The 26,912-nt window shown below is 39.7% G+C and overlaps 2 protein-coding genes and 2 long non-coding RNA genes across 4 annotated transcripts; 1 reads left to right on the plus strand and 3 right to left on the minus strand.

Moving 5' to 3' along the window:
- Positions 1-1,102: 1,102 nt before the first annotated feature.
- On the plus strand, positions 1,103-10,173 carry LOC124290228 (high-affinity choline transporter 1-like). The gene is made up of 9 exons (XM_046726943.1): positions 1,103-1,959; positions 2,373-2,545; positions 3,100-3,207; positions 4,320-4,475; positions 4,798-4,946; positions 5,804-5,950; positions 8,544-8,673; positions 8,899-9,116; positions 9,300-10,173. The coding sequence occupies exons 2-9, from the start codon at positions 2,383-2,385 to the stop codon at positions 9,852-9,854; spliced, it is 1,626 nt and encodes a 541-aa protein (XP_046582899.1). The 5' UTR covers positions 1,103-1,959; positions 2,373-2,382; the 3' UTR covers positions 9,855-10,173.
- LOC124290229 lies at positions 4,150-14,282 on the minus strand. Its single transcript, XR_006901859.1, has 3 exons — positions 14,273-14,282; positions 7,760-7,766; positions 4,150-4,241 (listed from the first exon to the last, which is right to left on the minus strand). It is a non-coding gene; the product is annotated as an uncharacterized LOC124290229 (long non-coding RNA).
- A 427-nt stretch (positions 14,283-14,709) lies between these two features.
- LOC124290219 (high affinity choline transporter 1-like) lies at positions 14,710-16,188 on the minus strand. Its single transcript, XM_046726932.1, has 3 exons — positions 16,152-16,188; positions 15,429-15,646; positions 14,710-15,270 (listed from the first exon to the last, which is right to left on the minus strand). The coding sequence occupies exons 1-3, from the start codon at positions 16,186-16,188 to the stop codon at positions 14,710-14,712; spliced, it is 816 nt and encodes a 271-aa protein (XP_046582888.1).
- A 354-nt stretch (positions 16,189-16,542) lies between these two features.
- Positions 16,543-18,309, minus strand: LOC124290230. Its single transcript, XR_006901860.1, has 3 exons — positions 18,282-18,309; positions 17,160-17,308; positions 16,543-16,623 (listed from the first exon to the last, which is right to left on the minus strand). It is a non-coding gene; the product is annotated as an uncharacterized LOC124290230 (long non-coding RNA).
- Positions 18,310-26,912: the final 8,603 nt, after the last annotated feature.

The following is a 26,912-nucleotide window of genomic DNA, read 5'->3' on the forward strand; positions in this document are numbered from 1 at the left end:
CTCTGTGACTCTGAGACAATAGCTGCCGTCATTCTGTCACAGTGGCAGACAATGGCTGCCGTCACCCTGTCATACTGACAGACAATGTTTCCAGTCACACTGTCAAACTGACAGACAATGGTGCCCGGGACACTGTCACACTGTCAGACAACGGTTCCCGGGACACTGTCACACTGTCAGACAACAGTTCCCGAGACACTGTCACACTGACAGAAATGGCTGCGTCACTCTGTCACAGTTGTGGACAATCCCTGCCGTCACTCTGTCACACTGACAGACAATGGTTCCAGTCACACTGTCAAACTGACAGACAATGGTTCCCGGGACACTGTCACACTGTCAGACAACAGTTCCCGGGACACTGTCACACTGACAGAAATGGCTGCGTCACTCTGTCACACTGGCAGAAAATGGCTCTCGAGGCACTGTCACACTGACAGACAATGGCTGCCATCACTCTGTCACACTGACAGACAATAGGTCCCGGGACACACACACTGACAGACAATGGTTCCCATTACACTGTCACACTCACAGACATCGTTTTTTTCTCACTGACCCATCACACTATCTAACCAACAGACTACTTTCCTATTCCTACCATAGAGAAAGGCATCCCTGATAATACATCATTGAAACAGGGCATAGATCGCCATCTGGTGGACAGACAATTGTTCCAGTCACACTGTCACACTGTCAGACAATGGTTCCCGGAACACTGTCAGACTGACAGACAATAGGTCCCGGGACACAAACACTGACAGACAATGGTTCCTATTTCACTGTCACACTCACAGACACCGTTTTTTCCACACTGTCAAACTGACAGACAATGGTTCCCGGGAAACTGTCACACTGTCAGACAACGGTTCCCGGGGCACTGTCACACTGACAGACAATGGCTGCCGTCACACTGTCACACTGACAAACAATGGCTCCGGGCACACTGTCACACTGTCAGACAATGGCTCCGGGGACACTGTCACACTGACAGACAATGGTTCCCGGCACACTGTCACACTGTCAGACAACGGTTCCCGGGGCACTGTCACACTGACAGACAATGGCTGCCATCACTCTGTCACACTGACAGACAATAGGTCCCGGGACACACACACACACTGACAGACAATGTTTCCCATTACACTGTCACACTCACAGACAGCGGTTTTTTTTACACTGACCCATCACACTATCTAACCAACAGACTACTTTCCTATTCCTACCGACAGAGAAAGGCATCCCTGATAATACATCATTGAAACAGGGCATAGATCGCCAGTAAGTTCCTAAATACAAATAAGCTAAAATTACTGCAGTTATACCGTGAGTACACTGAATAGGTCACAGCATCCTGCCAAGCTCTGTTGACCCACCCTGTGTAAATGTCAACGCCACAATCTGTTTTTACTAACGCCAAGTTGTGCCACTTTGGTATCACAAATGTAGTTTTGTAAATTAATAGTGTGTCTTTACTTCTGTTATTCTTGCATATTTTGTGTTTTTTGGCGAGATGTCGAGGTTTTGCTCGTCACATCGGTTATTTTTTTTCAATTTTGAATAGTCTGTTTGTCTTTGAAATTTCTTTAAACAATTAGAAAATTTCGAACTTTTCCCTCTTACTCTTATTATTTGGTATTATTATTTCTCTCAATTCAAATTATTCTTTGAATTGTTTATGTTTTTAAAATACACTTGAAATGACGAGAAATAAAATCCGTACAATAGAAGTAACTAGAAAAATCTCGACATGTCGAACAATAACTTGAAATACCAAGAAATTTCGATTTAAAAGAATACGATTTTACACCCAATGTGGCACCATTAAGCTTCCGTAGCCTTTCAGCCTCCATAGTATGTATAGCTATTATTAGGGAAAACATTCAGAACAGTATCGGACACGCAGGCAGACGTGAATATCCCATTTGCTGACGGAATTTCAGGTTTTGGTTAACACTGGTAAGTTTACCTTAACAGAAAACAGGACAGGTTACAACAGTATTCCAAATAAGCATGCGATGTTCTTTGATACGTGTAACTTATGCTTATCAAAAATGCATCAACAGGGTAAATAAAGTGTTTGATTGGCTTCTGTTAATCATGTTATTCTCGAAACTGGATTGACAGATTAAGAATTTTTTGTATTCAACAGTTTGATAGTTTGCTTCTTTGTGATCGTGGTTTATGATGTTTCTTAATCCACCTACTCGTGGAGATCTGGGATAGAATTGACCTGGAATGTTTTTGAGAGGCGACCATTAGCATCTGTTGGTCAGACTGGAAGTTCTTACAGATCGCCATCATATAGATGTAGTATTGCTGAGTGCGGTGGTTAACAATCACCAAACATACATTCAACATATTGAAAGCAGATGCGCTGCCATGGCCGTGAATATCCCTGGACTCCTCTGCGTCATCGTGTTCTACATCCTCATCCTCGTTATCGGCATCTTCGCCTCTCGTAAACAAAGGAATAACAGTGCTGAAGACACATTTGTGGCGAACAGGAGCATGGGACTATGGCTGTCGTTCTTTACCCTGTCAGGTACGTCAATATTTCCCTTAAATGTACAAGTTTCATTCAAGATGGTACAAATATATAATTTTACGAAAAACAAATATTATATAGTGCAAAGTCACAAATTAAAGACATTAATATTACATAAGGTAACAAACTCCCGAACAGACATTGGATTCGTGGTTGTCTAATGACATTTGCTATATATATGGAAACCCAAGTCCTTTTAACAGAATGAATAGGATAGGAACAGGAATCAGAGAACATAATTTGTCAGCTATTAACCTTTCATTGGTAAAGCCACTTAACTCCTCACAGAACGCTGTATATCAACCCAATGAGGTCATTCAGAGTAATGCTGTAATTATTTGTTGTTACAAATTATTTTGCATGAATTACCAAAATTTATTTACCGTATATTTTACCATTTCACAATTTACATTGGATTGGTATACTGTAATCCTGCTGAAACAAATATCTGCTCATGATATAGTCACAACTGTAGTCGACTCTTATGAATGTGGAAAGGGTTTTGTCGCTTCTATTATAAAAACTATAATAATATAGAGATACGTCTTCAGCTACCAACATCGGTGGAGGCTACATCAACGGCACAGCGGAAGCCATGGCATACAGCGGCCTCATCTGGACCAATGCGCCCATACTGTATTGCGTATCATATGTTATTGGTGAGGTGAATTTAATGAATTTTTTTAGCATCATATGTACATTCTACACGCGCTATAGGCTTCAGAAACGATTTAACAAGTGTACACGAGATGATTGAAAGATAGGAGATGTGTGTTCATAACAGTTTCAAAATGGTGGCGCGTGGTCCTGTGAACAAAACTCAGGTCACAAATCAGTTGAAGTTAAGCAACGGCGAGCTCGGAGAGTCCTTGGATGGGTGGCCGTGTTTGGCAACTTGACTCTTGAGAGTTTCTAGGACTTCAGTCCTGCCCCACAACGAAGCACATCTGAGACAATGTGTCTCACCTTAGGCAAGTGAATTTGTTCAAAATTGCCTATGTTCACCCAGCAGGATAATGGGTACCCGGTGGAAAAAGTCATGTAACTATAACCTTCTAGCGCCTAAGAGGCAGCCCAGGTTATCCGGGGTAATAATGTGCTGTGCTATTGATTGTTAGCGCTATGAGCATACCTAGTTTGGAGTTTGGCGCTATATAAATAGACAGATTTTTGTCATTATCTTTATGTCATTTACCCCCCAAACAACCCCCAAAAAAACCCCACCAAAACCAAAAAACCCAAACAACAACAAAACAAACAAAACAGTTTCAAATAATAGGAGCATACAAATTCGTTAAGCAGAATCTGAACATTTCATGATGAGTTAAACACATCCAAAAGAACTGAAGCAGCACACAGAGGCTCCGTGTTGTGCGTGGCGATTCTGGTTTATATCACATATAGCGGGTTTTCCTGGGAGACCCTTCCAGCTATGTATGACACTTTATGGAAGAAATTATCATACGTGACATTATTCTGCAACATAGATAATCGAAAATAGTTAAAACAGATCAACGAAAACACTAAAAGCAAGTTTGAAGTACCTACTAGCAATGTTTTGTTTCGTCTACATTTCAATTTAACCCCTACAGCCCAGAGGGGGTAACTTAAACAAGCGACTGTAGTTTCAAATTGCTTTTTTACAAATTGCACTTTAATATCTAAGTTTGAATCTAGCGGACTATCTCAAACACTGCCCAAACCCTGTCATTACGCATTTAGTAGTGCTCATTCCCGTGGACATTAGTGTTTCATATACATACATCTTCAGCGGCGGTGTTTTACGCACCCAAGATGAGGAGCAGTGGCTATATCACGATGCTCGACCCCATTCACCAAAAGCTAGGAGATGTTGCCGGAAGTCTGCTCTTCTTCCCGCAGCTTATGGGAGATGTTTTCTGGTCGGCCGCCATCTTGTCAGCTCTCGGTAAGACACGGGTTTTAGTCCTGACAAACGAAGTTAATCAGCAAATGGTATTTCATTCATGGCTGAGATACCCACTCCAATTATCTTTGATAAACTTCATCCAAAAGAAAGCATACACTAGTGTTTGTTTTATGGAGACTAAACGGAAAAGGAGATAATTGTTCGACAATTACATCCGTGACAGGGTATAAGAAGTGACATCACATGCATCATATCTATTTGTAACTCACAACATGCGACTAGTTTTAGTCTATTCTCTGCGTATTTTTTCATTTGACTGGGACTCTGTTTGTTTTGACTTTCGGACTGTGCCATGCTACAGGGTCAACCATGTCCATTATCCTGGACCTCGACCCTGTCTTGTCTGTCATCGTGTCCAGCTGTGTGGCCGTGTCCTACACCTTCATAGGAGGCCTGTACTCTGTGGCCTACACTGATGTCATCCAGCTCATCTGTCTTTGCGTGGGACTGGTAAGGATATTACAATGCCTTTGAATGAATGGCTAACCCGAATCCTGGTAGGTAAACGTGTAGTAGATGATTGATGTCTATCCTAGGAACACTTACTGGATCTACACTGATGCATGCCATGTATGTATCTGTGGGACTATATACTTGATGCAAGAACGGAAAGATAAGTAATTAGACATAAAACTGTTCATACTGTTAAAGGAAACGTATCATTAACAGCGTGAAAGTAACCATCCATCAAGTTGAAACCCGTAACGGTTTTGAACCGCCTGCGTGGTGTAAGGAACAAGAGTGCGAAATATAAGCCTCCGGGGAAAGTCTATGTTCGATCCCCTGGCCGCGAGAATGAACTTGTTACCCTGCATGACGCACGACATAGGGGAATGAAACAAGGACAGGTCGGAAAGGAATACCGATGCAGTGTCTGAGTGGGGTAATCGGGTTACACCGTGGTTTGGTATTTCATCTTGACAGCACTATCAAACCAACATTAGCCCGGCATAGTACAACATTCCTCAGGTACACGTTGGAATAATCTTTAACACCCCTACGCCTACCCCAAAAAACCATTGTACCTCCTTATATATTTCACATAACAGAAATAGTTCACCTTTATTAGGCCGATTTAGTATTAAGTATATTCGCATGGTTCCAACCAATGGCACATTTTCGATAAAGTAATGTTTCAAATATTAATTTTACAGAGGATTCCAACATAACAATGTCCTGTCATTATGTGTGTGTAATTGCTATACTATTCTTGTACACATTCACGCTCATATGATTCACAACCCTTATGTTCTTATTAAACACAAGGCCATGTGTATATGCTTTAATCGAGGATTCTTTCTTTTAAGGTTGTGTCATGTCCGTTTGCCTTCTTCCACCCATCCGTTGACCTGTCCAGAGTCCAGGACACGTGGCTGGGTGAGCTGCCCACAAACATGATCGGGATATACATTGACTTGTCATGTCAGGTGGTCTTTGGAGGCTTGTCGTGGCAAGTACGTGTTTTATACGCTGCAATTCAGTAATCACTTTGCCACCCAAACTAATAGAATTCGAAATTATAAGGCATAAAAGCCCCCGTGACCAAATAATGGCAAGTATGGGTCCCACAAATATTACTATTTCATTTGTGGTGGCTGCTTGTTTCGCATGTGGTAGCCTCAATGTATGATCAAGTTTAGAGGTGACATGTTTGCATTATCACAAGCAGCCAATGTTTTGCAAAATATGTACAAACTTTCTGCTAGTGAGGTTTCCAGACTCAGTTTAAGTTTTTCCTCTGGTTTTGTGGTTGTTCTAAGTACACACTAAGCCAATGCTGAAAGGAACTAGTAACTTCAGTGTTGTGACTATACTGACGATCACACGAGGAATTTGCGAAAAAAGTCAGCGTGTCCTCCTCTGTCGACATTCTACACGTCACTGACGCATGTATTGCACGCCACCATGCTGACGAGCGAAGCCATCAGCATAATATTAAGTACTTAATAATTCATTTTTTTAAAGCAAAACGTATATATTTGTGAAATATAAATAAAACGTTCATGATGTAAAATAATGACCAGAAGCAATTGTGAAATGTGAAAACGATTAGCTGGAACTGATGCAATACACGTATTGACAATAAATGGCGATGCTCTTTAGAATACCCAGTCTTGATCATCCCTGGAACGAATTCCGTTTGGTGTAAAGGGAAAAATAACTGTGCAGATTATTTGATATGGAACAGTGATGACACCAGGTTAAGCATAACACCCGCTATTTACAAAATGTGCCTTAAACGGAAATAAGTTTTGCCTGATGCCTGTATTATCTTGAATTTCTAAAAACACGAGATAATGTGATCATCTTGATTATGACAATGTCCTGTCCTAACGGCCCGTATGTCTCTTATAAAGTAATACGCACTTTAGTTACGTTGCGCGGCAATACATTGACGTCAATGGCATGACGTCAAATTTGCCAATACGACCAATGCTGCGGGATAGGTTTACAGTTGTTGTACCTGTATATGTGGCTGATAATTTATAAGTTATTTTTCTATATTTTAAACAGTGCTGACTTATGTCATCGCTGTGACAGAGTGTTGTTGGCAGCCTTGGCACTTGTTGATCGCGTTCAGTGTTCACTGCTACATGCTGTTCGCTATACGTTCATAGACAAGCGGTCAATATTCAAATGTAATGAAAAATTTCTGCAAACACCCAGAATTCAGTGTTGACGTGATAGGAAAAAGACTGATATTCTAGTCAAAAGAAGGAATTCTCAGGTTTCCCCATAAATACTGACGTGTTCTGGCAGTGTTTAAATCATGGTGTGTTACGAAAACACAGTATCTTGAAAACTACACTCAAATTACTATTACAGTTCAACATAATTGATAAAGAGATACAAATTACTAGTATGTTTGGGCGTGGACTAAAGACGGGTATGAGTAACGATTCCTACAAGAAAATATGCACACGGAAAAAAATATCGCGACACCCATCATTTGTAACCCCGTAAAGCCCTTTATATTCATGTAATAATTACGTTTGTTTGTATGATTATTACATTATTACACTTATTTTAGATACGTAGGTGCAATACGTTTACCAGTCATTAACCAAATATCAAATTAAGCAATTGCTTGCAATATCGTCCTCCTCAACAGACAACTGCTCAACTAATGGCAGATATTGGTATGCGAATGCTGGCATATCATGTACCGCTATTGCAAGAGATGTTCATTGTCATCCATCGACGATTAGTCGACTGGTTAGAAAACATCAGCAAACCAGGGAGAATAAAGATCTTCTCAGAACCACAAGACTTCATTCGTTCATGTAAAGTGGTGTGTTAAAATAGGCTTCCACCTGGTACAGCACTGACATCCTAGAAAGGGTTGTTGTGCCACATTTCGATGACCATCTTCTGAACGGAAGGCCTGTCGTCATGGACGACTATGCCAGGCAACATCAGTCTCGTGCCGTTGGTTATGTCTTACATCAAGAGGCCGTAGCAAATCTGCCTTGACCCGCAAGGACTCCAGATCTCCCACAGAACATGCTTGGAACATTATGGGTTGCAGCAAACACTAGGGAGATCCTCCAGTACTGCCGTACATGGATGTTATTGCAACTGGTGGAGGTTACGCCACATGTAGACATTGATGCCTATGTGATTTCTTGAGGATTGTATGCCTGAATCTTAAAGAGTTATCGTCATGCGACCAGAATTATAATCACCATAAAAGAGTCAATATTTTGCCCTGATTGGCTCTCTGTATACAGTGTTTAGTTCATTTTGCGTTCAGATTTGCCATCCAATTAATCCTCCAGGGTCATTTTATTCAGATAGTTAAACTGAGGTTTGCTATGGTATTATGTTGATACTATGATAAATATGGGGTGTTACGATACTTTTGGTATATTATACGACTATATTCGTACTTGTATGAGCTATCCTTCACCCCTTGTAACATTCTCTATATGTCTGTTTCTATACAGGTGGCCTGCCACCGAGTGTCATGTGCACCATACAATATGCGATTTAAATCATACCTTGTATCTGTCACTTTGGTAACGCAGATTAACATCTTTCATGCAGGCTTTCTACCAGAGAATTTTGGCTTGCAAGACACCCAGTGTTGCCCGCACAAGTGCGATTCTAGCTGCGATTTGCAGCTTACTTGTTTCCATACCGTCGGCAGCTATCGGAGTAGTCGGGGCAGCAGCAGGTCAGAATGTTAATGATGTTGGAATTAATGTCTAAATTTGAAAAGGATTGGGACGACAAATTCCCCTTTAAAGTCATCTCTGAACTGGGTCAGGTATGATCAAAGTAAGACCCTTTACAACTGAATAAGGACCAGCTGAGAATATTGTTGTCTGCCAATATTTTCATTTATATATAATTTAGCGTGTAAGAAAAAATAAAAGACTCCTATTACATATTTTTCCAGATTGGAATCAGACAGCATACGTAGGCGAAGTCCCGATACCACAAGAATATCACAGCTTTATCCTTCCCATGGTGCTCAACTACCTGTGTCCACTTCCGGTGGCAGTGTTGGGACTTGGTGTGGTGGCTGCTGCTGTCATGTCATCTGCCGACTCCTCTGTCCTCTCCAGTGGAACCATCTTTGCTAAGAATATCTACAAAGATGTCATACGTCCGCAGGTAAAACCAGCTGTGAAGAACACACACATACATAAAGCACAAGAAAGTGTACCCCTTAATGTAGACAAGATCATTCGGCTCTTGGCCCTGTGTCTGTACATGCGAGTCATATAATACATGCTGTATTCGTGGTGTTTTAGTAGTAACCTCTTATGTCTAAATGAAACCGTTTCCTTTCTCCAGGCAAGCGACCGAGAAGTGATTTGGATCTTGAGAGTCGGTATCCTGGTGACTGGTGTATTGTCGTGTATCATTGCCATTTTTGTTAATTCGGTCTATGGACTGTTCTACTTGTGCTCCGACCTCATGTACGTCATCCTCTTCCCCCAACTCACCTGCGTTCTCTGGATCGGGTTCACCAACACCTACGGCTCTCTCGCCGGCTTCTTATTCAGTTTCCTCATCAGAATATCTGGTGGGGACCCTCTGCTCAGCATACCGGCTCTTATCCACTACCCATTTTACTCAGAAGCTGATGGCCAATTATTCCCTTTCAAAACCCTGGCGATGATAGTCAACTTTGTGGCCATCATATCTGTGTCAGCGTTAACTAGGCTTGCGTTCCGACGTGGGTTGCTGCCAATCGGATTAGATTTGTTTAATGTGATGAAGAGAGAAGAGGACGCCAAGAGAGCTGAAGAGCGAGGAGAAAATCTGATGATGAAGGAAAGAGAGGTCGGATACACAGATTTCGCACAAAATAAAAATATGCCACTTCGGGATAATTATTTTCAGTAACCACCAAGAAACAGTTTTGTGCTCGTTATTAGTCATGACCGCACTGGTAATCCACAGAGTCAGTTGATGGAGACCTCAACGTTCAACACAGGACTAGCTCTACTCGAAGAGAGGTTCAGTGTCAGGTTAAATGATATTTCACTGGCCCAGGAGAATGTTAACAACAGTGTATCACAAACGTTGTTACATTGAATGAAAGTATTTTTCTGTCAGTGGTAGTGATGTAATTCCTTACAATGTCAGTAGCCCTATCTCAGAGAAAAATCTCAGTGTTCCAATTTGTATTTTTAGTATCAATAAAGTTGAATCTACGTACTCATGTTTATTGCTCAGTTGTACATTGATTTATACCCAGTAACAAGTACCTGATGTTTGTTTAAAATCCATGAAATCTCCGTCGTTCATTTCCAAGTATCAATTGTGTGATTCTTCTCACAATGTATTGAGAACAGTTCAGTGCAGCAATGGTATACTGCTGTTCATTTGCGAGATGATTGTGTTGCCGAATGTTTCCTCTTCAAAATACTGCAAAAATAATAAAACACTCACGAACGGTCAAAATTCGATGATGCCTTGGGAAAGGTTTTGGAAAGATGGTCAACTGCGCTAAATGAGATTGGTCTGGTTATGGTAAAAGCTTACTTCAAGGGTTCAAGGCAATTTGTTGCAGATGAAATCAAATGCCATTTAAAGTTTTGTTAGTTGTGTGTTGATTATGCCACACTGAACAATATTCCAGTTATATGGCGTTAATCAATGTGTTCATGCCGACATACGGCTTCATAGGGATATTGTAAACCCTGAACCGGTGACAACACGTATCCCGTTTCAACCACTAGTTTGCCGGACCTAGATATGTTTTATTCAAAGTCTTGTGTATCACCGAGGAACTTATATATAAGTCAAAAAGGCAATTTTCAGACAAGGCATATCATGTCAAGCGGAGTTGATCTTCATAGTGAGTGTTCGATGCTTACAACGAGGGAGCTTGCTGGAATGGTGAGTAAGATAGGGATGACATTGCAGTGTTTCTGTAATGCTGACAGTAGCGGAGGTGATTAATAGTTGAGTGTTGGATGGATGCTGATAATGCTGCCTGGTAACTCCACCTGTTGAACAACGTCATCACTGACGACCTGGCCGTTGAAATGGCAACGGATACTGACACGTCCTGCCTGCAGGCTGTCACAATTCCCTCCCCGAACCATCACCACAGGAAGTATTTACCGAATGCAGCTTGGCGCCAATCGTTTCGATAATGTCTGTAATTTTGTGGTCAAATACTCTTGTCAGGTGTATGCCTACTTTTGCCGGACAGTTTATGTAAATTACCTGGTACAACATTGGCAATCGTGTTACCTTGGGCAATTTTGTTGTGAACATTCACTTGGGTTTCGCCAAAGTAATAAACCCCTGTGACTTTCATCCCAACTGAACTGATAGACTCTTCAAAGTTTGTTTGTTTGTTTGTTGTTTAACGCCGCACTCAGCAATATTCCACCTATCCGGTGGCAGTCTGTAGAACATCGAGTCTGGACCAGACAACACAGTGACTGACATCCTGAGCACCGATCTACGCAATTGGATGTATCAACCAAACAAGCGAGCCTGACCACCCGATCCCGTTAACACTTGATGACAAACACGGACGTTTATTTTAATCTTTATTATATCTGTTGTTTTATAAACCTTTTTTCCATTGAACAGGTAAGAATATAAAGAATATACTGATGCTTTGGCTAACACACAAATCTGGCTCGAGTGACAGTGCCGTAGTAACATAGGTCAGAGTTAAGTGTTAGAGAACTAGATGATAATGTAAGGACGTTCTTGTTAACTGCCTCGAAGCAGCAAAGTTACCTCCTCTCACCACTTAGCACCTGAATATGGAGTGTCATGTGTGGTAACTTTCAGTTTGAACCTTATCGTTAAGCTTCCATAATTTACCACACAAGACACTCGATTGGTTCTTGGAATGTGACAGCAGCGGATTGTCTATATCTGTGGATATATGTCCCAAGTCTGTTCCAAGGTAACTGTAACGACGGCTGCAAAATAACTGTGATCAAATACATGGACTGATTGCAACATCATATGATATCCAGACATTTGATCATTTCACTAATAATTAGGATTATTACTATATACCAGTCAGCAGTGAACAGATATCAGTACTTATTTCCATTGTCATTCGCAGTGAAGTATAATGAAAGTTAATAATTGATCACATTGATAAAGTGTGACATTGTCAAATGCACAATTTCCCATAATCAAGGATAAGGGTTAGGATTGGAAGAAACAACAGAACTCACTGGCATTGGATGTCAAGCCACCATCATCACCAGGAACAGAGAGAAACATTACCATTGTACAGTGTGAATCAGAATAGCAATTGGCGAGTTTTTAGCCCACAAGAACAAGGAATTCCGAGAAGACTCCAGATGGGTTTGTGAGGCGTTTGATAAAAAAAAATACATATAAGTAAAATGTATGTTGCATTAGAAAAAATGTATGGACTAAAAACGCAAACAAATGCACTGCTTCAATATCCTGAGACATTTGCTTTTCTCCTTAAACCATCTGCCAGGCACAATGCACACAGGTACACATCAGGGGACATAGAGAATCCAAGGACAGAAGTCTCCATCAAGTTAAAGGCACAATTTCACACATTTTCGACAATATTTTGGCCTATAGTACTTATATCGGGACATATGCACTCACTTTAGCCTCCTATCAATGCAATAGAAGACTTATTATCTCTTACGAATTGCCTGATATCGATAATTGAAACTTCGAGGAACACTTGCCATATATTGAATCAGGGAGACTATATAACGGGGAGTGGTCACTCCTCGAAAAGGCCCTTAGCGTATGCCTCTGCTCGTCACGTGACCAGTGTAGCCAATATGGCGGCAGCTTAGTTTTTAAGATTGAGCCCGGTTTATTTTCCAAAGCTGGTTACATTCGCTGAGTGTTGTGACAACTGAAAACCTACATGTAGAAGATAAGTTACCTATTCTGTCACTTCATTTTAAGTCAAATAATTCTTATTAGTGTCAGTATTAGTACAGTAGATTTTGTAGTAAAGTTTCAAGTCGGCATGTTGTAGCTCACTGCCTTCATTTCGCGGTACACAGCGAAGAAAGACTAAATTCTATCGCTAAAAACTTCTTTCACATATTCGTGTAATTTTAAGAAGGGAAATATACCTTTAGTTGAAAGGTGTTTGCAAGTAAAAGTGATAGTTTTATAACTTTCAAAAAATTGTTAGGGTGTATTTGAGGTGTGTGAGAAATATGACATATCGCGGATCTGATCTGATCCGCCATTGAAATACTACAGGGCGTTGTTTGAGTGTTTCTAGTTATTGTTCTAAAAACTTCTTTCACATATACCTTTAATTTTTATGAGGGGAATATACTATCAGGTGAAAGGTGTTTGCAAGTAATAGTGATAGTTTCATAATTTAAATTTTTTTGTTAGGGTGTATTTGAGGTGTGTGAAAAATGTGACATATCTGTTCTGGTCCGCCATTGAAATACTACAGGGCGATGTTTGAGAGTTTCTAGTTATTGTTCTAAAAACTTCTTTCAGATACACCTTTAAATTTTATGAGGGGAAAATACCATCAGGTGAAAGGTGTTTGCAAGTAATAGGGATAGTTTTATAATTTTAGAAAAATTGTTAGGGTGTATTTTATGTGTGTGAAAAATATGACATATCGCCGATCTGTTCTGATCCGCCATTGATGCTTGTGATGCTTGAGTGTTATAGTTCTAAAACTTTTTTCTTTCGTGTTGATCTTAGTATTTTACAAAACTGGAAAGGTGTTTACAACGCTTTCTGGTAGTTTAAAACTTTCTGTTTTTGGGGTGTGTGTGACAGTGTCAGTTAACATTCTGTCAGTGTCCATGCCATTGCTCTTAATTCTTGCTATAATTAATTAATTCATTCATTCATTTTGTAAAATCCCGACTGATACAATAGACTGGCTGAAGTACTGTTAAACGCAGCCGAATTTGCGCTGGGAATGAACCAAGTCACTGTGTGCGTTGGAGCATGACGAGGCACACGTTAATTAGTACAAATGGTAAAGAAAGCAAGCGAGTGACATATCCCTGTTATAGATTATCCTTGATTTAATGCAAGAAATTGCTCAGTACATCGAAAACTGTTTGGTGCCAGACATTAGCGTCTGCTTCAGGGGCTAAATGCACAAGATGGAAGATTTGGATGTAAGTTATCTTTGCTCGGTAGTTTTTTTGTTTGTTTTTTAAATAATATTTTTTTTTATCCAAAACAGATACGTGCACATTTAGGCTTTACACAGGCAGACGCTGCAATTTTTCATGGAAATAATCCATGGACCGGGGAGCTAAGGCTTTTTAAAGAGGGGACTATTTCGTGTCCGGAACTATTTCTTGCCCGGATGTATTTCAGAGATCCGCTCGCGTGTCAAAACGTGTTCTGGGCGTGTTTTAGGCGATTTCTTGCCCTGAAATACACTTCAAACATCTTTTGCAAATTGAGTTCTTGGGAGGCACAGCCAGTAAGGACCATTTAGACCGACATCGCTGCTTTCAGCTATATTCTAAATACGTATTTGTTTTGGAATAAAATTATATAGTAGCTCCTCTGAGGACTGATAGTACTATTGAGAGAAATGCATTACTAGTATTTATTTTTAGAGAAGTGTATGTGAAATAGTGCCTTTAAATACAGACATCAAAACTGCTACAAGAAATCTGGTTGTGGTTCTAATGGATAACATGTATGTTATGACCGAGTGAGTACGTTAACACTAGTTTCCAGATATTACGTTGGAGCATACCAACAATTTTATCCATTTTAGTCAGTGCATGTCGTTATACCTAAGATTCATCTTCTGATTTTGTGCGTTGTCAATGTCTCCGTTACTATCATCTCGTTCCTTCATCATAAGACTTTCTTCTCGTTCTTCAGCTCTCTTGGCGTCCTTTTCTCTCTTTATCACATTAAACACATCCCATCGGGTTGACAGCCAGCCTCGTCGGAACATATGCCTTGTGAACGCTGACACAGATATGATTCCTGCAAAGTTGACTATCATCGCCAGGGTCTTGACTGGGAACAATTGACCATCAGCTTCTGAGTAAAGTGGAAAGTGAATGAGGGCTGGTATTCCCAGAAGGCCGTCCCCAGCCGCCACTCTCAGAAAGAGGCTGAGGATGTAGCCGGTGAGAGAGCCGTAGGTGTTGGTGAACCCGACCCAGAGAACGCAGGTGAATTGGGGGAACAGAATGACGTACATGAGGTCGGAGCACAAGTAGAACAGTCCGTATACTGACTTCACCATGATGGCTAGGACGCAGGACAATGTACCAGTGACCAGGATACCTACTCTCAAGATCCAAACCACTTCTCGGTCGCTGGCCTAAGAAGGACATCGATATTTACAATTAGTAACAATATTGAATACAGAATGAATTGCATGATATTCTTCAGGCTCATCCGTTTCTTGTTAAATTTTAAGATTTTATTATAATGCATGACCATGCTGTTTAATTTTGTAATACGAATTTTCAAAAGTACCTGTGGACGTATGACATCTTTGTAGATATTCTTAGCAAAGATGGTTCCACTGGAGAGGACCGAGGAGTCGGCAGATGACATTACAGCAGCAGCCACCACACCCAGTCCCAACACTGCCACCGGAAGTGGACACAGGTAGTTGAGCACCATGGGAAGGATAAAGCTGTGATATTCTTGTGGTATTGGGATTTCGCCTTCGTAGGACGTGGCATTCCAATCTACAAAATGAATTTATAAGTATCTAATACATATGACTAAAACTTATAACTGTCAATGCCAACTATGTGTGTGCAATTTCATCTTAACGACTTATCCATTGATGGGTTCAGAGATGAGTTCAGGGATGACTTTTGAAGATTATTGTAAAATTATCGTTGACATCCTGACCTGCGGCTGCCCCGACTACTCCGATAGCTGCCGGGGGTATGGCTAGAAGTAAGCTATTAACCGCTGCCACAATGGAACCTGTCCGAGCAACACTGGGTGTCTTGCAAGCCAATATTCTCTGGTAGAAAACCTGGATAAATATAGGATGTCAATATTGATATAATGCCCATAGGATCCTAGTTGTAATTATTATCAGATATCAGATTGTGTATAGTGTTTTATAAAACAGAAAACGCACGATGTCTACATCTTATTCATGTTGGAGGATGAACAAGGAAGATAGTCCTCATAATATAAGCTGAGAACAGAGATCCCTTTTGTGGGCAGCTCACTCACCCACGGTCGGTGTGCGACGCTCAAATACTATTCTCATTTAGTCACACTGCTAAATCACGCTGATCAGAAAGGATCGAAATCATACGGTAGGTAACAGAAGCATTCTGGGTTCACGTAACTGTCAACGTCTGCAACTTATATACTATTGACGAAATAGCGCACAAAGAGCATCACGGTAAACACCCAGAAGGAGTGACGTCTTTGAAGGCGTAGTTGCCAGCTACACTGGGCTATTTCAACCTTCCGACCTCGAAATAGGACATACTTTCCGAAATAAGTAGTCGACAATGATTTGATATATGATGATAACAAATATCTAGCATACCTGCCATGTTAGACCGCCACCCAAGATTTGACAACAGAGATCTGCATATATACCAATTTTGTTTGTGGGCATTTCACCCACCCACGTGTCCTGGATTCTGGACACGTCAACAGATGGGTGGAAGAAGGCAAACGGACATGACACAATCTGGAACATATACAACACCCTCAGATATGCCAGCGGTGAATCAATCTTTGAAAACAATTCAGCAGGCTATTTTTATTTCTTGACAACTAAACAAGGTCACCTTTCAGTGTTGCACTTTTCGCAGCGACGTAATTACTTTTATCTTGTTAATCATTTATTCCAGCCAGTGTCCGTGCTTTGGGGATTTAATTCATTTGTGTTTTAAGTTACATTGTATACTCTCCATAATCCATTATCAGAGCTTTCTACATTAAGAATGTCACTGCTGCATATATTTAGACCATGATTTCTGTGAAATTTTAGCGCCTTCCAAAACCTTACATACTTAAAACAATTTCGTTGACATATGTCCTGTATATAATTTTCGGTATTTTATGTGTCATGCTACATGTTCATTTAATTTTGAGACAAATTGTCCAGTTGGTAAATGATCTTGTTCTAGCTTATCTTATCTTTTCACAGTGAAAAACAACACCATCCATGTGCCCCAAAGACGCCTTCAGAGCTTGAGGTTGGCCTTAATGTTATATCCTTACCAGCCCCACGCAAAGACAGATGAGCTGGATGACATCAGTGTAGGCCACAGAGTACAGGCCTCCTATGAAAGTGTAGAACACGGCCACACAGCTGGACACGATGATGGATAGAACGGGGTCCAGATCCAGGATGAGGGACATGGTGGACCCTGTAACGCAAGAAATAAGTTAAAGTAAACTGTACATTGTTTCATCGGTAAATGGATGGCACAGTTCAAGAAGGTGATCATATAATCAACCTTGTATATATTTAACACATTATTCTTCTATTTGTTGGGCGTCGACAGTCAAATATTTAGGATCATGACCATCCACAAATCTAATAGGCTTCTGCAATCATCAAATGCAAGCATCTAAAAACATTTATCAGCATATATATATCAAGCTATGTCACTGAGACAGTGTTCATTATAATATACGTTCTTACTCTGTAATTCTCAATGTGTAACCTGGGCCCATGGCCTATATTACTTTTCTGAAATAAACCACCACTACTTGACCATTGCTTTGCATACATCACCCTCGTGACTGGAGAGTTTTACAAAGCCGCAGAAACGTTAAATCTGGAGATTAACCAGTCTTCCAAGGAAAGAGAATCCACTACTGTGAAGGGCAACATGTCGGTAAGAAATTGTGTGAATGGATCATGGAAACCATGATCGCGAGGTTGTTCGAGAAAGAGGTAAACATGTGTTGCCTTACCGGTAGCGCGCCAGTTTATGGCGCATTAGTACATGCTGCTGACACGCAGCCACTCATTATACTCGTATGATCATAGTTATGGAAACACAATGCTATTTAGATAACAGTGTTACACATGCATGTGTTGTATTTGGGATTACACGTTTTTCGGTAAAATACAGAGATGTGACTCAACCCACAACTGTGCTCGAGTCTGTAATCCCAAATATATACTACCCATCAAAAGTTTAGACTCACTTAAAGCACTCGCTATATGTTATATATGCATATATGGTTACATCGAAGATGAATTTCACCACTAGCTTGGGGGAACCAACTGCAAATCTTATGCAGATGAATTGTACGAGAATCATGCCTCAAATTGGTGAAAAGCATATGTTATATGACCATAGTTTTAAATAACAAATGTAACAGTTTTACCCAGAGCTGACAAGATGGCTGCTGTCCAGAAAACGTCTCCCATGAACTGCGGGAAGAAGAGCAGACTTCCTGCCCGATCTCCCAGCTTTTTCTGGATTGGGTCAAACATGGTGATGTACCTTCCTTTCCTCATCTTAGGCGCATAGAACACTCCAACTGTGAATGTATTTCAGTTGATTTGAATGAATCATGGTTTAAATATATTCCCCGACCAATAGAAATGCTGCAATTTCATCAACTATGAATTTGAAACCCTTTTACCAATAAAGATGTTTCAGCTGTTTCAAACTCTACACTGTAAAAAAATCGTAATGTTTCTGCTCTCCTTTCAGTAGATTCGACATAATAAATGGTTGAGAACAGTATTTGATAAGGCTGCAGGAACACCTGTTTAAACCGAACGCCAAGTTGGCAAGACACTTCTAAATAAATATTTAGTACTAGTATATAATAACTGAGAGAATAAAGGATTGGCTATAGACATGGTAAAGTTAGGGTATCGAGGATTTGTCCAAGACAGACATTGTACTGGATCAAAGATGTAAATGTCGTCCCGTCAGGGGAATCCGCCATTACTCCCTGAGCGGTTTCCTGGGGAGAACAGCTCCCTAATATCTGATACGTGCCGCAGGAACCGACTGCACAATCAAGGGGAGGCGTGTTCGGGAGTTAGCTCGTTGTTTGTGCCCGCGGTCAACAGTTGACCAATTAGTGTTTAACAATACCCACGCGGACACACCAGAGGCCATATGTAACCTGTGGGGTGCTTACTATGCTAACCTCGCCATACCACATCATGCTGAAACTTTTGATGATGAATTTAAAGCATCTGTTGATATCAAACTGGCAGATATAATTTCACAACCTGTTGATTCTACTGCTGCTGACGCTGTACTATATGCCGATATCCAGCCATCAGAGTTAAAACAACATCTGGTTAATCTAAAGCGTAACAAATCCCCTGGACCAGATCACGTAAACAATGAACATCTTATCTATGGAGATGACGTACTGGTCGATAAGCTCTGCGTTTTATACAACGCAATTATGAAAGCTGTGTAATTTCCTAATATCTTTAGACTGGGTATGATTGTTCCACTTTATAAAGGAAAAGGTGCAAAATGTGATCCCCAAAACTACAGAGGTATCACCCTAACCTCCTGTATAGGGAAACTATTTGAAAAACTATTACTGTCACGTCTACAATGTTATATAAGCCATATTAATCCCCACTTTCCAGACCCTCTACAGTTTGGATTTAGAAAAGAACATGGTGCAATTATGTCGACGTTCATGCTCAATGATTGCGTAACATATTATGCTGAGCGTGGCTCCCAAGTTTTCTCAGCTTTTCTCGATAATGAGAAAGCTTTTGATCGCATCCGTCATGGCGGTCTATTCTTAAAACTCCACAATTTTGGTATAACGGGTAAAATGTGGAATCTGCTATATCACAGCTACACCTGCAGCTCTTCTTTTGTAATGTACAACGGAAATAGCTCAGACACATTTGAAGTAAAACAAGGTGTAGGGCAAGGTAGAGTCTTGTCTGCATGGTTCTTCCTTGTCTTCATAAACGATTTACTAACTGAATTAAGACTTAGTAACAATGGTATATGTGTATATGGTATTGATGTACCATCAGTCCTGTTAGCCGATGATACGACACTGTTAAGTACCACTCCGTCTGGGCTGCAGAATTCACTTCATATTGTTTCAGAATATGCTTCCAGATGGCGCCTAACATATAATGCATCGAAAAGCACTGTTGTAGTTTTTCGGAAAGGGAAACAATCTTGTCCTGAGCTCACATTCTCCTTTTGCGACACCTCTATTAATATAAGTCCATCAGTAAAATATGGTGGTATCCTACTCTCATCAGATCTGTCTTGTAAAGATAGAGTTTTCGCTAACTGTCAAAAGGCCAGGCAAACCATAAATTCCTTGCGCTCATTGGGTCTTAACAGTACTGACTTACATCCAGTTACATGTGTTAATATATGGAAAAGAATGATTTTACCTACAAGCTTCTATGGTTGTGAAACCATGCCTACGCTATATGGCAAAAACATTGATTTGGTGGAAAATACCCAACGATATTTCGGTAAATGTATTCAAGGGTTCAACAGACGTATGCCAACAGTTTATGTATGTGCCAACCTAGGTCTCTGGACAATGGTTGGGTACATTGACAAGTGTAGATTATTATTCCTTGGAAGATTATGTAATAACGCCTGTAATTCATCAACGAAAACACTGTTCTGTGCATTTTTAGCACTCACTGTTCACTTAAATATTAGCTCACGCAGTATTTGCAACACTCTGTTATGTACATCACGGAAGTATAACCTGCTGGACTATGTATCAACTTACGTGCAAACTGGTATTTTTCCGTCAAAGACAGTTTTTGCGCAAAATAGTTATAAGCTCTGTCTTCTCTTATGAAGAGGCTCAATGGAAATTGAGACTCTCCATTAGAGAGGATATGTCCAGATATGCTGTAATCCATCAAACACTGAATCTACATAGACTTTACACTCTAATGTATCTGTACCCAGAATATAAAGACCATATACAACTTGCTGTACTAGTCGGTTCTAAAGCCAAATTCTCAAAAGAATGTATGCTTGGTAATAAGTACTGCTATGGCCACGATGCCCACATCATTTTGCATTGTGAATCTGTAATGAACCAAATAAATAACTTTTATATGACGCTACTTGACCTACTGGACGCAGAATTATATGTCTTAATTGAAATGCTTGATGATGAAGATGCCCTTGTACTGTTTTGTGGTGCAAAACTTCACATCCCTGGCCTTCATGAAACAGCATGGCAAACGATCATACTGCATTTTTCGAACTACATCTATTCTTTAAAGAATTCCTTGATGTATACTTTCTGAACTATCATTGTTGTGAATATCCGTGCTTTGTACATATCATATGTGGATATATGTAACTAACTGATGTTTGTTTATGTAATCTTCGAATATACTTTTGGAGGAAATAAAGACATTCATTCATTCATTCATTCATTCATTCATTCTTTCATCCATTCATTATATGTCTGTATATTTTCACTGAGTGTCGTTGAAATCCTCTCACCAACGATCATGGATAAGCTGTATAAAATGGGGGCATTGGTCCAGATGAGGCCGCTGTATGCCATGGCTTCCGCTGTGCCGTTGATGTAGCCTCCCCCGATGTTGGTTGCTGAAGACGTGTTAAAACACATTATCATTAATCACATAGATACTTGTTAACCGACCTGTTATCTGCAGAAAAGCGAACTACATAGTTTCAAACACCAGTAAAGAAAGGTAAGCTTGAATGTCATAATGTTTGCATAGCTCCATTCTGAACCATGCCATCAACATAATACCTGCAATTTATATTTTGAAATGAGGGTTTGAATTGTTTTTTTATATTTTTTTACACAAAACAACTGGTTGGTGGTGAGATATGAAATATGTTCGTGTTCTTTCGGGAAAACTATCATTTTAAAATAATGACAATGTAAACTTTGATTGAATTTGTTATAATTTTGGCTACAACTACAATAGCCAGCGATTGTAGGAATGGAATAAATACAGCTGCGGTCCACGCAGGAAGCAAACCTACTGTAGTCCAAATGGCCACTACCATGGAAATCTACCCTCAATGCCGAGCAATTATCTTCAATAGAGAAATAATTCTGAGGTTACATGTTAGTTTTAAATCTATTCTAGTTCTTTTAATCACAATGTGGCTCAAATACCGTCACTATAAATCTCAGCTCATTCTCCCAAGAGGCAGTTAGTACTTTCATGTTACTGAGGGGATAAAACAACACTATCAGTCATTGTAATAGTAGTACCAACACAGGTCAGTCATTGTAATAGTGGTACCCACACATGTCAGTCATTGCAATAGCAGAACCCACACATGTCAGTCATTGTAAAAGTAATACCCACACATGTCAGTCATTGTAATAGAAGAACTCACACATGTCAGTCATTGTAATAGTAGTACCCACACATGTGAGTCATTGTAATAGTAGAACCTACACATGTCAGTCATTTTAATAGTAGAACCTACACATATGGGTAATGGTAATAGTAGAACCCACACATGTATGTCATTGCAATAGTAGAAGCTACACATGTCAGTCATTGTAATAGTAGAACCTACACATGTCAGTCATTGTAATAGTAGAACCTACAGATGTCAGTCATTGTAATAGTAGACCCACACTTGTCAGTCATTTTAATAGTAGAACCCACACATGTCAGTCATTTTAATAGTAGAACCCACACATGTCAGTCATTGTAATAGTAGAACCCACACATGTCAGTCATTGAAATAGTAGAACCTACACATGTCAGTCATTGTAATAGTAGAACGTACACGTCAGTCATTGTAATAGTAGAATCCACACATGTCAGTCATTGTAATAGTAGAACCTACACATGTCAGTCATTGTAAAACTAATACCCCAACATGTAAGTCATAGTAATAGTAGAACCTACACATGTCAGTCAATGTAATAGTAGAACCTACACATGTCAGTCATTGTAATAGTAGACCCCGCACATGTCAGTCATTGTAATAGTAGAACCCACACATGTCAGTCATTGTAATAGTAGAACCTACACATGTCGGCCATTGTAATAGTGGAACCCACACATGTCAATTCTTGCTACAGTAGTACCTACACATGTCAGTCATTGTAATAGTAGAACCCACACATGTCAGTCACTGTAATAGTAGAACCTACACATGTCAGTCATTGTAATAATAGTACACACACATGTCGGTCATTGTAATAGTAGAACCTACACATGTCAGTCATTGTAATAGTAGTACACACACATGTCGGTCATTGTAATAGTAGAGCCCGCACATGTCAGTCATTGTAATAGTAGTACCTACACTTAATAGTCAGAGAAATAGTAGAACCTACACATGTGAGTCATTGTAAAAGTTAGAACCCACACATGTCAGTCATTGTAATAGTAGTACCTGCACTTAATAGTCAGAGAAATAGTAAAACCTACACATGTCGGTCATTGTAATAGTAGAAGCCACACATGTCAGTCATTGTAATAGTAGAACCTACACTTGTCAGTCATTGTAACAGTAGAACCCACACATGTCAGTCATTGTAATAGTAGTACCTACACTTAATAGTCAGAGTAATAGTAGAACCTACACATGTCGGTCATTGTAATAGTAGAAGCCACACATGTCAGTCATTGTAATAGTAGAACCTACACTTGTCAGTCATTGTAACAGTAGAACCCACACATGTCAGTCATTGTAATAGTAGAACCTATACATGTCAGTCATTTTAATAGTAGAACCCACACATGTCAGTCATTGTAATAGTAGAACCTACACATGTCGGTCATTGTAATAGTAGAACCCAAATATTTCAGTCATTGTAAAAGTAGAACCCACACTTGTCAGTCATTGTAATAGTAGAACCTACACTTAATAGTCAGAGTAATAGTAGAACCTACACATGTGAGTCATTGTAAAGGTAGAACCCACACATGTCAGTCATTGTAATAGTAGTACCTACACTTAATAGTCTGAGTAATAGTAGAAGTTGCACATGTCAGTCATTGCAATAGTAGAACCCACACATGGCAGTCTTTGAAATAGTAGAACCCACACATGTCAGTGATTGTAATAGTAGAACGTACACCTGTCGGTCATTGGAATAGTAGAATCCACACGTGTCAGTCATTGTAATAGCAGAACCGACACATGTCAGTCATTGTAATAGTAGAAGCCACACATGTCAGTGATTGTAATAGTAGAACCTACACATGTCAGTCATTGTAACAGTAGAACCCACACATGTCAGTCATTGTAATAGTAGTACACACACATGTCGGTCATTGTAATAGTAGTACCTACACTTAATAGTCAGAGTAATAGTAGAACCTACACATGTCAGTCATTGTAAAAGTAGAACCCACACATGTCAGTCATTGTAATAGTAGTACCTACACTTAATAGTCAGAGTAATAGTAGTACTTACACTTAATACTCGGAGTAATAGTAGAACCCGCACAAGGCAGTCATCGTAATAGTAGAACCCACACATGTCAGTCATTGTAATAGTAGAACCCACAGATGTCAGTCATTGTAATAGTAGTACCTAGACTTAATAGTCACAATAATAGTAGAACCCACACTTGTCAGTCATTGTAACAGTAGTACCTACACTTAATAGTCAGAGTAATAGTAGAACCTACACATGTCAGTCATTGTAATAGTAGTACCTACACTTCATAGTCAGAGTAATAGTAGTACCTACACTTCATAGTCGGAGTAATAGTAGAACCCGTACATGTCAGTCATTGTAATAGTAGAACCCACACATGTCAGTCATTGTAATAGTAGAACCCACACATGTCAGTGATTGTAATAGTAGAACCTACACATGTAAGTCATTGTAATAGTAGAAACCACATATGTCAGTCAATGTAATAGTAGAACCCACACATGTCAGTCATTGTAATAGTAGTACCGACACATGTCAGTCATTGTAATAGTAGAACCCACACATGTCAGTCATTGTAACAGTAGAATCCACACGTGTCAGTCATTGTAACAGTAGAACCTACACATGTCAGTCATTGTAATAGTAGAAGCCACACATGTCAGTCATTGTAATAGTAGAACCTACACATGTCAGTCATTGTAATAGTAGAACCCACACATGTCAGTCATTGTAATAGTAGAACCTACAGATGTCATTCATTTTAATAGTAGAACCCACACATGTCAGTCATTGTAATAGTAGAACCTACACATGTCGGTCATTGTAAAAGTAGAACCCAAATATTTCAGTCATTGTAAAAGTAGAACCCACACTTGTCAGTCATTGTAATAGTAGAACCTACACTTAATAGTCAGAGTAATAGTAGAACCCACACTTGTCAGTCATTTTAATAGTAGAACCCACACTTGTCAGTCATTGTAATAGTAGAACCCACACATGTCAGTCATTGTACTAGTAGAACCCACACATGTCAGTCATTGAAATAGTAGAACCCACACATGTCAGTCATTGTAATAGTAGTACCTACACTTAATAGTCAGAGTAATAGTAGTACTTACACTTAATAGTCGAAGTAATAGTAGAATCCGCACAAGGCAGTCATCGTAATGGGAGAAACCACACATGTCAGTCATTGTAATAGTAGAACCTACACATGTCAGTCATTGTAATAGTAGAACCTACACATGTCAGTCATTGTAATAGTAGAACCCACACATGTCAGTCATTGTAATAGTAGTACACACACAAGTCGGTCATTGTAATAGTAGAGAACCGCACATGTCAGTCATTGTAATAGTAGTACCTACACTTAATAGTCAGAGTAATAGTAGAACCTACACATGTCGGTCATTGTAATAGTAGAAGCCACACATGTCAGTCATTGTAATAGTAGAACCTACACTTGTCAGTCATTGTAACAGTAGAACCCACATATGTCAGTCATTGTAATAGTAGAACCCATATACATGTCAGTCATTTTAATAGTAGAACCCACACATGTCAGTCATTGTAATAGTAGAACCTACACATGTCGGTCATTGTAATAGTAGAACCCAAATATTTCAGTCATTGTAAAAGTAGAACCCACACTTGTCAGTCATTGTAATAGTAGAACCTACACTTAATAGTCAGAGTAATAGTAGAACCTACACATGTGAGTCATTGTAAAGGTAGAACCCACACATGTCAGTCATTGTAATAGTAGTACCTACACTTAATAGTCTGAGTAATAGTAGAAGTTGCACATGTCAGTCATTGCAATAGTAGAACCCACACATGGCAGTCTTTGAAATAGTAGAACCCACACATGTCAGTGATTGTAATAGTAGAACGCACACCTGTCAGTCATTGGAATAGTAGAATCCACACGTGTCAGTCATTGTAATAGCAGAACCGACACATGTTAGTCATTGTAATAGTAGAACCCACACATGTCAGTCATTGTACTAGTAGAACCCACACATGTCAGTCATTGAAATAGTAGAACCCACACATGTCAGTCATTGTAATAGTAGTACCTACACTTAATAGTCAGAGTAATAGTAGTACTTACACTTAATAGTCGAAGTAATAGTAGAATCCGCACAAGGCAGTCATCGTAATGGGAGAAACCACACATGTCAGTCATTGTAATAGTAGAACCTACACATGTCAGTCATTGTAATAGTAGAACCTACACATGTCAGTCATTGTAATAGTAGAACCCACACATGTCAGTTATTGTAATAGTAGTACACACACAAGTCGGTCATTGTAATAGTAGAGCCCGCACATGTCAGTCATTGTAATAGTAGTACCTACACTTAATAGTCAGAGTAATAGTAGAACCTACACATGTCGGTCATTGTAATAGTAGAAGCCACACATGTCAGTCATTGTAATAGTAGAACCTACACTTGTCAGTCATTGTAACAGTAGAACCCACACATGTCAGTCATTGTAATAGTAGAACCTATACATGTCAGTCATTTTAATAGTAGAACCCACACATGTCAGTCATTGTAATAGTAGAACCTACACATGTCGGTCATTGTAAAAGTAGAACCCAAATATTTCAGTCATTGTAAAAGTAGA

The sequence above is a fragment of the Haliotis rubra genome, unplaced genomic scaffold (assembly GCF_003918875.1).
Source record: "Haliotis rubra isolate DU_JTF1 unplaced genomic scaffold, ASM391887v1 Scf46, whole genome shotgun sequence".
NCBI classification, from domain to species: domain Eukaryota; kingdom Metazoa; phylum Mollusca; class Gastropoda; order Lepetellida; family Haliotidae; genus Haliotis; species Haliotis rubra.

Excerpts from the sequence above, each read along its gene's own strand:
- LOC124290228 (XM_046726943.1), top strand. The coding sequence starts at position 2,383 with ATGGCCGTGAATATCCCTGGACTCCTCTGCGTCATCGTGTTCTACATC. Across the intron at positions 4,947-5,803 it reads TCTGTCTTTGCGTGGGACTG|GTTGTGTCATGTCCGTTTGC; the intron begins GTAAGGATATTA and ends CTTTCTTTTAAG. Across the intron at positions 9,117-9,299 it reads AAGATGTCATACGTCCGCAG|GCAAGCGACCGAGAAGTGAT; the intron begins GTAAAACCAGCT and ends TCCTTTCTCCAG.
- LOC124290219 (XM_046726932.1), bottom strand. The coding sequence starts at position 16,188 with ATGAGAATAGTATTTGAGCGTCGCACACCGACCGTGG. Across the intron at positions 15,647-16,151 it reads GCGTCGCACACCGACCGTGG|ATTGGAATGCCACGTCCTAC; the intron begins GTGAGTGAGCTG and ends TTCATTTTGTAG. Across the intron at positions 15,271-15,428 it reads AAGATGTCATACGTCCACAG|GCCAGCGACCGAGAAGTGGT; the intron begins GTACTTTTGAAA and ends TGTCCTTCTTAG.